This window comes from Octopus bimaculoides, chromosome 29 (assembly GCF_046866305.1).
Source record: "Octopus bimaculoides isolate indiv1 chromosome 29, ASM4686630v1, whole genome shotgun sequence".
NCBI classification, from domain to species: Eukaryota; Metazoa; Mollusca; class Cephalopoda; order Octopoda; family Octopodidae; genus Octopus; species Octopus bimaculoides.
Window position 1 is genome coordinate 10201318 of NC_142956.1, and position 14174 is coordinate 10215491.

Below are 14174 nucleotides of genomic sequence, written 5' to 3' on the forward strand. Positions count from 1 at the left end.
TTCTACTATAGCCTCAGGCCGACCAAAGCCTTATCAGTGGATTTGGTAGACGGAAACTGAAAGAAGCCTGTCATATATATGTATATATATATGTATGTGTGTGTATGTGTTTGTGTGTCTGTGTTTGCCCCCCCAGCATCGCTTGACAACCGATGCTGGTGTGTTTACGTCCCCGTAGCTTAGCGGTTCGGCAAAAGAGACCGATAGAATAAGTACTAGGCTTCCAAAGAATAACTCATGGGGTCGATTTGCTTGGTGCTCCAGCATGGCCGCAGTTAAATAACTGAAACAAGTAAGAGTAAAAGAGTAAAGATGAAGGAGGCTGTGACAAAGGTTCTAGACACCTTCACCTTGGATGACTCCAAGGGTTTTCTGCAGCACCTGAACAAATGCATTAAGGTCAGAGGATCTTACTTTGAAGGAGATTAGAGTTTTGAACTTCAATGAAATTAAGACAGGCCTCTCCTGAAAAAAGTCTCAAAACTTCTGGAATGCAACGTGTATGTGTGAACTTTTATATGTATGCATGTGCATGTTTGCATATCTGTGTGTCTACCTGTGTGCGTCTGTGTGTGATTATGCGAATAAGGGGTCCAACGTAGATCATGTATCAGTATGTGAATATAAGGATTTACTTTTCATAATGAGATAAAAGACCAAGGCTGTGTATAATATAGAACATTTATAAACAGAAGGTCTTACAGCTGTTTCCAGGATATTTATTATATCCCTTCATCAGAGACGGTGTGAGAGGGTGGTTAAGCATCTTATCTAAACTGACTATTGCTTAACCATCCTCTCACACTGTCTCCAATGAAGGGATATAATAAATCTCCTGGAAACAACTGTAAGACCTTCTATTTATAAATGTGCTATATTATACACAGCCTTGGTTTTTTTTTTTTATCTCATTACGAAAAGTAAATCCTTATATATATATATATATATATATATATATATATATATATAGTAGAATAAGAATATGTATATAGTAGAATAAAAAATAAAAATAGGAAGTCTTTGGTACAGTGTTATATATTTGAAAAAATGAATAGAAATGGTGTAAACTTATGAACATATCTAATTATTAAATTGGAAAAATATCAGAAAAGCCATTTTTATTCATTTTTCCAATATATATATGCAGATACACACACACACATACACATATGTTACGCATTCACACACACACACATATAATATATATGATATATATCTAAATATACACACACACACACACACACACACACACACACACACACACACACACACACACACACACACACACACACACATATATATATATATATACACTAGTAGAATATCCTGTCGTTGCCAGGTAGGTGGACTTTTGGAATAACACACCCACATAAGTTGGATTTTCTCTGTTTTGATGGGGGATTTTCAATTTTTTTTCTTACACCACACCCTTACAAATGACAGAGCAAGCTTTTTCTGAAAATAATTTTTGAAAATATATGAATTTTCCTTTACTACTTGTGGACAAATTTTGTGCAATTTTGTTTTGTACTATGTACTTAAAAACAACAGGAGACATATTTTAGTTTAAAAAAAAAAAAGGAGAAAAAACAAACTTTGAAAAGTTATGAATTTTTCAAGCCTCCCCCCACTTCCATACTCAGTACCGATTTTGGTAAATTTTTTTGGTCCACACACTTAAAAACGATGGGAGAAGCCTTGAAGGTTAAAAAAAATTTGGAAATTGGCTATCACCATTATGTCCCCCCCCCCACTTCCTTTATTTTCAAACAGAAAACATAATTCTCTTTTTTTAATTTTTAAAAATTATAGTTTTGAAATATGGGCAATCCTAATTTACAATTTGCTTCTGTTTATAATTTTAAAGTAATTTCCTGATGACAAGGTGTGTGATTTAAGGGAGATTTAGCTGTTGGTTCTTGCACTTCCTACGACCACCTGGTACCTTTCTCATTTCTCTGTCACTTTTCTCCCCATACACACATTACAGGGAATGATGATGCATTGATCCGTTGCTAGGAAATAAGCAGCAACACACACACATAAATAAATTATTTAAATTTTTAGCCCCACCCTGCATCAAGAATCAGTGTGTGAGTGTATGTATGTGTGTGTGTATGTGTGTGTGTGTGTGTGTGTGTGTGTGTGTGTGTGTGTGTGTGTGTGCATAAGAAGAAATCATATTTACTAACAGAAAACCATTTTAAGCTATTAAAATAAATTATCTTTTACACACCTTTTTAAATCACTCTGTTGTCCTAATGACATTCCTTACACACATGCGTATACACACATTGACAAAGACACACACAGACACTCTGTTTAGAATGGATAGACAGAGTGAGTTGACAGTTTATAGTTGGGTATGGTCATAAATATTGTCAGGATTTTAGGATTTGTATAAGTAACTGTCTATAAAGGAGGCTGGGTAGGGGAAGACCCTAAATCAGGATGTTAATTACCAGATAAAGGGGCAAGACGCTAATAAAACCTATGATGTTAATACAGAGGAAATTATCATGGAGTACTATGGATGATTGTATATAAACAATATTGTTATGCTGTATAAAGAAAAAATTAAGATTACTGAAAATGATATTATAACCAGAATAGATAAACTGTGTATATATACCAATTTTCAATACTAGAAAGGGAAGATTACATAGAATTAGTTTAATATTCATACCTGTACTTAATTATTTACTTATAAGGTGGTTTCTATAAAGATTGCTCTGGGTATTTACTTATGGAATATTGGGGCGATAAATCATGTTATCTTTATATTAATTATAAGCTAAGAATCAGAAAAAATCAGAAAGGAGCCTTGGATCTAGGTTAGAAACCAGCTCTTTCTCTATTGGCTTGAAATTTTGAAATAAAACTGAATAATGACATACATACACATGTACATAGTGTAAATCAGCTGCCCTCTGGATGTAAATGTAGTTAGAGAATGCAAGAGAAAAGAGGACATGTATGGACCATTGATAAAGAGTTTGCAAATCCAGTGTCCAAGATACACTTTCAGCTTTATGCTTATTATTATTGGAGCAATAGAATATACACCAATCTGTTTGGAGCAAAGTATGGTTGAACTTAGGATCAAGGGGAGAGGCTGCAAATCCTTAATTTATATGCTACAAATGATTACGATATCTAGGACTACAAAAATCTGGAAGACCTTCTTAAGATAACGGTTGAATTAAGATATTTTCCTTCACAACTTTGCTACCAAGTAGGTGGCCAGTCAGAATTTACTCTGAAACTAAAAAGAGAAAGAGAAGACATACATACATGCATACATACATATATACATACATACATACATACTTGCATGCATACATACATACATACTTGCCTGCATGCATACATACATACATACATTCATACATACATGCATACATAAATACATACATACATACATTCATACATACATACATACATACACACTTGCATGCATACATACATACATACATTCATACATACATGCATACATACATACATACATACATACATACATTCATACATACATTCATACATACATACATACATACATTCATACATACATACATACATACATACATTCATACATACATTCATTCATACATACATACATACATTCATACATACATACATTCATACATACATACATACATACATACTTGTATGCATACATACATACATACATACATACATTCATACATACATTCATACATACATACATACATACATACATTCATACATACATACATACATACATACATACTTGTATGCATACATACATACATACATACATACATTCATACATACATACATACATTCATACATACATACATACATACATACTTGTATGCATACATACATACATACATACATACATTCATACATACATTCATACATACATACATACATACATTCATACATACATACATACATACATACATACTTGTATGCATACATACATACATACATACATACATTCATACATGCATGCATACATACATACATACATACATACATACATTCATACATACATTCATACATACATGCATACATACATACATTCATACATGCATACATACATGCATACATACATGCATACATACATTCATACATACATGCATACATACACACTTGTATGCATACATACATACATTTACACACATACAACTTGAAAATATTTTGCAACAAACTTTATTGAAAACCTTTCAACTTTCTCACTTTCACTTCCACTCCCAGTACTACGCTGCTCTTTCTGCTACTTGCACTCTTTCTCTTTCTTTTCCCTCTTTCTTGCACTTCTCTATTTCGTCTACCCCCCTCCCCTCTATCTCTCTTTATGTACTTCTCTTTCTATATCCTCCTCCTCCTCCTCTCTCTCTGTATTCCTCAGTGTAACCTTCCTATCTTGCTACAATTTGTCTCCCTCTATTCATCTCTGTCTTTCTCACTCATTTTCCCTCACTCTTGCTTTCTATCTGTCTGTCTGACTGCTTGTCTGTCTGTCTCTCTGTCTCTCCCTCCCCCCTCTCTACCTCACCATCACCTCTCTTTCTCTCTATTACACACACTGTTTATTGATTGATCATAACCTTTTTCTTCGCCTTTCACTTAATCCAATCTATCATTGGATCCAAAATCTCTCTCTTTCTCTCTCCCACCCTTTCTCTTATACTCTCTCTCTTCTCTTATCTTACTTTCAGGATGTCTTCTTTCTTTTTTTCCCTTCTTTCTCTCTCTCCATCTTCCTCTTTCTCTTACATCTATTTTCCCTCATCTTTCTCTCTATATTATCTCTCTTGCACTCTCTCATTCTCTGAGTCTCTATCTTTCCTAGCTGTCTCTCTCTCTTTCTTTATTTCTCTCTCTCTCTCTTTCCTTCTTTCTTTTTTTTTCTTTCTTTCTTTCTCTCTCTTTCACCTCTGTCTCACCTCACTCCCACTTTCTTGTTACCCCTTTCCCCTTACAGTCCCCCTCACACGCATACTCCCACGCATTCGCACTCTTCCATCACCACCACCATCACCACAGTCACCATCATCACCACCACCACAACCGCCACCGCGACTCCCCCACCACTACAACTGCCTTCACCAATAACCACCACCACCACAACTGCCACCACGACTTCCCCACCACCACCACAACTACCACCATTTTCAGCTCTACGACCACAACAATCACCACCACCACCAGCTGCAGCCTTCAGTGCACAAGATCACCACCACATGATAAATGGTTTTTTATCCCACGATTCCCTGTTTAATACATCCTACACAAACTGCAACACCGAATCACAAAGATCTGTGATATTTTGCCTTCAGCTGTCGCTAGGGGGTGGGGGTGGCCGGGCGGTTTGCGTGTGGAAAGGAGCTAATAATATCGATATCGACTTCATCTGATATCGTCGGCGTCAACACAACCATTGTTCAGAGTTGTATCACACATCGCATACACAGTATCGTCTGCATCTAGAAAACGCTCACCTCCTACGCCCAAATATATCATATCATATCACACAGCTCTCCTCTCTCATATCCCTACCATGCACACCAGCGTGTTTGAGTGCGTGTGTGTATGTGTGTGTGTGTGTGTGTGTGTGATATGCTGATATCGTCAGGAAAAACAAAATTGAAGGCAATAGAATGGAAAAGTGTAATAGAGTTATCATCATCGTTTAAATGACGCAACACGCTGTATCTGCAGGGTTTATGAAATTCTTACCATATAATTTGTACACGCGCACACAAACACACACGTTGTGTACGGTTGTGTGGTTAACGACTTCACTTTATAGCCTCGCGATTTCGCATTCAGTTCCTCTGCGCGGCGCCTTGAGCAAGCGTCTTTTTATTATAACCCCCGGTCGACCGCTGCTTTGCGAGTGAGTTTGCTAGACTGAAACTATGCGGAAGTGAGTGCATTCGTACGTACGTTTATATGTATGTATGTATGTATGTATGCATGTATGTATGTATTTATGTATGTATGTACGTAAGTATGTATGTGTGTGTGTGTGTGTGTGTGTATTTTTGTATGTATGAGGTAGTCTCAAAAAGTTTCCGAACTAGTTATGTTTAATAAAAAATAACTTATTTGCCTATGTTTTAGCACCATCTCCTTCGAAATAGTCACCATGAGCAGCAATACACCGGTCCCAGCATTCCTGTCACTTTTGGAATCCGGCCTGGAAGTCGTTTTCCTTAAGCAAGTCGACGACCTTCTGCAATTTGCTCCCTATCTCGACAGCGGTGTTAAAACGACGACCTTTGAGCTGCATTTTCATCTTGGAGAAGAGATGAAAGTTTGCAGGTGCTAAATCTGGCGAATAGGGCGGGTGCAGAAGCCATACCTTGTTTTGACGAGAAACTCACGGGTGAGGAGAGCTCGGTGACAAGGTGTACTGTCGTCATGAGGAATTCAATTCTTTGCGGACGTTAAAATTGCCTACACGGACCCATGCAACAGACCAACAACATAAGCAATGTTGTTGATTGTCCTCCGAGGATCCTCATGCACAAGCTCATGAATTTTCTCCACATTTTCGGGGGTGACGCATGTGGAAGGTCTTCCAGATCGGCCAACTGTTCTTCCGCTTTTGAATCGTCCGTGACACTCGAAACATTGTGTACAACCCATTGCCTCTTCGTCGTAAGCTTGCCGAAGCATGCTCAATGTCTGCGTAGCAGACTTCCCAAGTTTAAGGCACAATTTCACGTTGGCTCTTTGTTCCAATTTCTTGTCCATGCAAAATCACAGACTACAGAATATATGTGATCACAAAAACACGAATTTCACAACCTGCAAAGTAAACACAGTAATGTCCCTTGGCACATTGCCTCATGAAGGTCACTGGTAGCTCTCGTTACGCCTGCAGCCATTGTTGGCGCGCTACAGAACTAGTCCGGGAACTTTTTTGATACCACCACGTATGTATGCATGTATGTATGTATGTATGTATGTATGTATGTATGTATGTATACGCAGGCGTGGCTGTGTGATAAGAAGCTTTCTTCCCAGTCATATGGTTTCCAGGTTCAGTCCCACTGCGTGGTACCTTCAGCAAGTCTCAGGTTAACCAAAGCCTTCTGAGTGGATTGGGTAGAGGGAAACACTGAAAAAAGCCCGTCATATATGTAGTGAAACTACCTCCCGCCATTAGATACAAACTACTATCGCCATTACATACAATCTTCTCATTTAAATATAAATAAATGCGAGCGTAGTAGAGAACCCATTCCTTGTCCATCACGTGACTAATCATTATTCGAATCGGCAACTTCTTCGAACCTTTCCCGCCAGAACGCAAACTGACCAATCACGGCCCCTAATAAGGTCACGTGATGGAGAATATTTCTACCATCTGGTGAGCCAATAGTTTGTTATAAATAGCTTTAACTCGGCAGCCAAATTCGTCTCGGTCCAGTTTCTCTTTGAGAACTGTTCCGTGTACCACACGACAGCAGCAGCAGTTCCAGCGACCACTTCAGCAGCTTCGTCCAGCCACGATGACCTCCGCCGTCGCCACATCAGCAACAAGAGTCTACTACTACTATCCAGCATCATCATCATGACCAACACGATTCTACGATTACTACTAACCAGCAACAATCTCTACCAGCGTCAACACGATTTACTATGTACACCAAACCAAACCAAACTCCGCGGCCCATCTCTCTCTTCGATTCTGTTAGGTGACTTAGCTTCACCACAGTAAACAAACAGACAAGAGAACCACAGCCAGCGACGAACATCTGTATAACAAGAATCACGGCTAGGCATCGATGCCTCGACATCACAACTAGTGATCAGCTCTGCCAAACTCAGCCTCCCTCACTTTCACATACAGAACTTTTCTTATTGTGTACCCAAGATCTGGTATAATTGCTCACGTGTCATTGACTCTTTCTCTGCTGTAATATTTCACATACACACATGTATCACTCACATACACACTTTTCTTTGTATGACGGCCTGTCTTTGATTATGTTCTTATATGTCGCATTCACACTCTCACACAGACATACATCTTTAACGCTACAATAAATATATCTGTTATTCATCTAATACGGTTGTGGTCTTTCATTACTGGTCATCTATGTTATCGTCGTATAACATCACGTATATCATTCATCGATATATCTATTGTGAGTTCGACCGTGTGACGCGTTTAAATAAAAGGAGTTCTGTTTTTCCATTCGTCACCATATCTCCTTTTATGAGTTCGCACGGTCGTCCCTAACATATATATATATGTGTGTGTGTGTGTGTGTAATGAATGAGGGAAACGGGAAATGGATTTAGCAAGAATCCTGCATCTGTCCCTTACGGGCGGGATATTGTACAGCTAGTTGTGTTGCATCCATCAATGCAGGTTGTGTCTCGCCAGATGTGTGATGTAAATAAGATACGTTACTAATTATACTGAGATTCGCTTGGCATGTTGTTGCTCGTAGTGTGTTGACTACACTGGCATAGGATGGAATAATTTCGGAGTTATTCCATCCTATGTGTAGTAACATATGTAACACAACTAGATGTGCTATATCCAACCCATAAGGGACTGATGCAGGATGGATTGAAACGATCGTTGTGCTGAATAATGATTCTTGCTAAATCTTTCCGTTTCCCTCATTCATTATAAACTCAACGAACACTGCGGAATTCCCGATGTAGATCCAGTGACAATTATATCGTAACTGTGAATGACAAAGTCCAAATAATTACCTATGAATGACGTCTTTGTAGCTTTATTAATAAAGTATATATAATTAATATTCGGTTGAATTAAGTACTTAAATTGAAGCATTTTGTTAAGTCGATTTAATTTGCACACCCAAACAATATCTGGTGAATATCAAACTCTGTGCAGAAGTGTTTACATTTGACATTCTTGCAGTGTATACAGATAGCACGACCCAACTTAGTGAAGAGATCCGCTTTTGGTTGTTCAGACGTGTATTTTACATAAAAATACAAAAATATTTTCTATAAAAGATATAGCAGCAGAATCAATGTACATATTTGAGCTCAGTTGGTGATACGAATATATCTGTAGTAACGCCTGCGCATGCGTAGAATTAAACAAGCAAGCGTTTCCCGCTCAATTCATTCTCTTTCTCGCTGGCCAGCGATTGAGCATGGACGTGTGTTTAAGCTGTCTCTCTACATCTTTCGGACTTACACTCGACAGCTCGCTCACAACTACAGAACAGCGTCCCAACAACTATGCTCACACACACAGAAGCTGTAACAACAAGAACTAAAGATGTTTATATATTTACCACCTAAGTAAATGTTGTTTAAGTTGTTTAGTCTGGAGTTCAGCGTTCCGTTATATTCAATAATATTATAGTAGGAAAGTCAGGTATACAATCTAAAGATGTATAACCCACTTTCCTCTAAATATCCTTTGTGTTTGAAGTCTCTGCAGTCATCCGACGAAACGTCTTCTTTGCAATGATATAACGTTTTCATTAATCAATTAAATGAATCACTTGAAACAGTTGCAATGAATTGACATCTGTATATTTTTGTTACTTGATAGGGTGCAGGCATGGCTGTATGGTAAGTAGCTTGCTTACCGACCACATGGTTCCGGGTTCAGTCCTTGTGAGTGGATTTGGTAGACGGAAACTGAAAGAAGCCCGTCGTATATATATCACATTCACATACATATATGTGTGTATATGTTTGTGTGTCTGTGCTTGTCCCCCCCCCCCCCACTGATGTCGGTGTGTTTACGTCCCCGTAATATAGCGGTTCGGCAAAAGATACCGATAGAATAAGTACTAGGATTACAAAGAATAAGTCCTGGGTTCGATTTGTTCGACTAAAGGCGGTGCTCCAGCATGGCCTCAGTCAAACGAGTGAAACAAATAAAAGAATAAAACAATATATACAGGGAGCGTAAGGTAATCGAGGACATACCATTTTGGGGTCATTTGCTAACTCTGAATAATCTTTGTTTCAGAAAATAATAATGGCAGACCCTCAGCTGACTCAAGAAATGAAGGGGTTTGCTGTTATTGTGGTTATAAAGGCTGAGCATAGCGATTTAGAAATATCTCGATTTTTAAAAGTTGCCAGATCTTTCATCTACAAAGTTTGTATGGAGTCAGAGACTGAAGATGGAAACATATCACCAGTATCAAAGCATAAAAAGCATTCTAAATGCTCTGAAATCATCAGAACACCTGAATGTATCCAACAAATTCAACAGACCATTGATTACAATCCCAGAAAGTCCATGAGGTCAATTGCAAAAAAATCTCCAAGTGTCAGAAGGAATAGCGAGAAATGTTGTCCATGAAGACATCAGATATAAGTCTTATATGATGAAGAAAGGTCAATTTGTCAGAAAAGGCAAAAGAAAATCACTACATCAGAACTAAAAGGCTCTTAAACAAACTGAAAAATCCAGCAAAAGAAGATTTGATTTGGTTTTGCTCAAACGAGAAAAACTTTGACCAAGATCAAAAAGTTAAAAGAAGAAATGACAGATAGTTATATGCAGACCCTTCTGAAGTTATGCATACGAAATTTCCTGCAACTGTCATGGTTTTAGGGGTTGTCAGTAATGAAGGACATGTGATGCCTCCTTACCTCTTTCCACAATGCCTTAGAGTTAATTCTGCTGCCTACATTGAAGTCCTTGAAATAATTGTTACGCCTTGGATCGACAGTGTATGCAATGGAAGGCCATATGTGTTTCAGTAAGACTCTGCACTGTCACAATTGACTCTAGTAACACAGGAATCGATGCCTGAAATTTTTCATGATCACATAACCCCTAACATTTGACCTCCTAATTCACCAGATCTCAATCTATTGGACTATTACGTGTGGAGCGTTGTTGAGAGAGAGGTCAATGAACACGCCCGTAACATTAAAGATTCCATGAAAGCTGCCATAGTCAGAGTAATGTCCCAAATGAACCAGAACTACTTGATTCAAGCATGGAGATGATTTAGATCTCATATAGAAGTTGTTGTTGAAATTGAAGGTGGCTTTATTGAATAAGATTACAGAAAAAAAGGTTTATTTTTATCCTCATTGCATTTTTTGATAAATAAAGTTATAATCTGTTATTATATCTCCGTATTTTTATAAACATAAATCTGGCCTCAAATATCTTACGTACCCTGTGTGTATATATATATAAAAGGCACGGAGAGTTTTCGTCAAGGTGACTCAAACTAATAGGTATGCTCTCCGAGTGCTCAATTTGGTATGCGACTAACATTCCGGTTTGAATTGCAGTTGAACGTGATTTTGTGACCGCCTTTCCAAAGCGGCGGGAAGTGGCTTGCCCTTGTGTAGGTAGTTATATATTAAAAGAGAAATGAAAAAAATGTGTGATTTTTTATTATATAGCTGGATTAAACGTCCTTGTCAAGTCTTGCCAAATCGTTTGCCTTTTCATTTCTGGTTTAATGTACGTACGTGTGTGCGTGTGTGTGTCTGTGTGCAAATCGTAGCCATTACTGTGTGGTAAGAAGTTTGCTTCCCAACCGCTTGATAACCGGTGTTGGTTTGTTTATGGCCCCGCAATTTTGCGGTTCAGGTAAAGATCGATAGAATAAGTGCAAGGCTTTAATAATTAAGTACTGGGGTAGATTCGTTCGGCTGAAACTCGTTAAAGCGGTACCCCAGCATGGCTGCAGTCCAATGGTTGAAAGAAATAAAAGATCATATACATATACATACATACATACATACATACATACATATATATATATATATATATATATATATATATATATATATATATATATATATATATATACATATATATATGTATGTATGTATGTATGTATGTACGTATATATTGTACAGGGTATGGTGAATAAGCAGTCGTCTAAATTACGAAAAAATGAAAATAACACTGACATCTCATTTTAACAGATATTTGCTAAAATTACCTAAAAATATCTTGAAATACTAAAGAGCAAATTTATTCAATAGAATCGCCATTATGGCCTCCAGATGACTTCCAGAACTATGGCCTCCAGATGACTTCGGAATCTCCTGCAACTCTTCTGGATGGTCTCCTTGTTTAAGTTGGTCAATGCTGTCATAATCCATACCTTTAGTTCACCTTTGGTGTTACAAGGAGTTTTGTTGGTCTCTCATTCAACTGTGCCCCAAACATAATAATCGAGGGGGCTGCAGTCTGTTGAGTTAGGTGGCGAGATGTTAGGGGTGATGTGATCGCAGAAGTTGTCTGACTGGGTTCTCCTGCTTGTATGGCATGGTGCAGAGTCCTGTTGCGAGACATAGGGTCTTCCAGCAGCCATCCTCTTGACCCAGAGTAGCACTACCTCCTTCAGGCACTTGATGTAGGCCACTGTGTTGAGTGTGAGGCTGTGTGAGAAGATGAATGGAGGCATAACGTCGCCATCACTAGTGGCTGTGTGATAAGCTGCTTGCCTAGCAACCACATGGTTCCAGGTTCAGTCCCACTGCGTGACACTTTGGGGCAAGTGTCTTCTACTATAGCCTCGGGCCGACCAAAGCTTTGTGAGTGGATTTGGTAGACGGAAATTGAAGGAACCCTGTTGTATATATGTGTATATATATATATATATATATATATATATATATATATATATATATATATATATATATATGTGTGTGTGTGTGTGTGTGTGTCTGTGTTTGTCCCCCCACCATCGCTTGACAACCGATGCTGGTGTGTTTACGTCCCAGTAATCTAGCTGTTCGGCAAAAGACACCGATAGAATAAGTACTAGGCTTACAAAGAATAAGTCCCGGGGTCAATTTGTTCGACTAAAGGCGGTGCTCCAGCATGGCCGTAGTCAAATGACTGAAACAAATAATAAAAAAGAGTACAGAATGAAAAAAAACAACATATAAAACCCCAAAATTCATCTCATGAAATTTAATTCGTATCCGTCAGGTCTGCCGTCACTGGGGCCTCTTGAGCGCATGTCAGTTCCATTCATTGAGTTTCTTCTTGATTTAATGTTTGGTCCGCATTAATTTTCTTCGTTAAAAAATGATCTAAAGCTGCTTGTTGAAAAGATTTCTTCTTCATTTCACGATAGATTTCTCGGTAACAAGCACGACCTCTCATTAAATCTGCAGCAACAATTGAGCTGCTTTCAAAATCGGCATCTTGCTGCTCAAACATTTCAATTGCTTTCTCGATGGGAAGAAATGCTGCATTTAGCTTCTTCTTCTTCTTCTTCTTCTTCTTCTTCTTCTTCTTCTTCTTCTTCTTCTTCTTCTTCTTCTTCTTCTTCTTCTTCTTCTTCTTCTTCTTCTTCTTCTTCTTCTTCTTCTTCTTCTTCTTCTTCTTCTTCTTCTTCTTCTTCTTCTTCTTCTTCTTCTTCTTCTTCTTCTTCTTCTTCTTCTTCTTCTTCTTCTTCTTCTTCTTCTTCTTCTTCTTCTTCTTCTTCTTCTTCTTCTTCCATTTCTAGCAAGTCGTCATTTGTGATTTCATCACTGTCAGCTTCTTCAGGTAGAATTTCAAAGTTCAGTTCCTTTGCAATATTTATGGATCATGTCAGCTTCTTTTTGAAGACCTTCACGAAGATTATCAAATCCTTCAAAATCATCAATTAATTTGGGGCAGAGATTTTTCCAAATTCCTTTCATATTTTTTACGACAATTTTATCCCAGGCTTTCTTCATCAATTTTATTGCATCAAGGATGTTGAAACTCTTCCAAAATTCTTGAATCATAGGACCATTTTCTTTATCAGCCACTTCGTTGAATCTTTCAAAGGTGAAACGAAGATTGTAAGATTTAAACGATGAATGTTGTATTGGAAGGTAAAGAACAACATTAATATTTTGATGGCCTGGGTTTAAAATGAAGCATGACTGCAGGCATTCAAACGAATCGTGAAAGGAATTTTTTTTATCCTTACAATATTTTTTCTACTCTGAGAACAAAGTGATTAGAAAACCAATCTTCAGATAGAGTTCCTGTCACCTAAGCTTTTTTGTTACAGATTACAGGAAGTTTCATCTTATCAATTCCTTTTAAAGCACGGAGGTTTTCAGATCGATAAATAAGCATGGGCTTGAGTGTGCAGTCCCCTTCACAATTTCCACCCGGAAGCAATATTATCCTATCTTTTGCAGCTTTGAATCCTGGCATTGAAGATTCTTCTCTCGCAATAAGAGTCCTTGAAGGCATTCGT

At 37.9% G+C, this 14174-nt stretch overlaps 1 protein-coding gene across 1 annotated transcript; it reads right to left on the reverse strand.

Annotated features, from left to right (window-relative positions):
* Positions 1 to 12964: 12964 nt before the first annotated feature.
* Positions 12965 to 13439, reverse strand: LOC149130345 (uncharacterized). Its single transcript, XM_089345717.1, has 2 exons — positions 13397 to 13439; positions 12965 to 13218 (listed from the first exon to the last, which is right to left on the reverse strand). Exons 1-2 carry the CDS (start codon positions 13437 to 13439, stop codon positions 12965 to 12967), a joined length of 297 nt encoding a protein of 98 aa, XP_089201843.1.
* Between the last annotated feature and the right edge of the window lie 735 nt (positions 13440 to 14174).

What these genes read in the sequence shown, in the direction of transcription:
- LOC149130345 (XM_089345717.1), bottom strand. Translation starts at nt 13,439, where the DNA reads ATGGAAGAAGAAGAAGAAGAAGAAGAAGAAGAAGAAGAAGAAG. An exon ending in AGAAGAAGAAGAAGAAGAAG is followed by an intron (nt 13,219 to 13,396) that starts AAGAAGAAGAAG and finishes AGAAGAAGAAGA; the next exon opens with AGAAGAAGAAGAAGAAGAAG.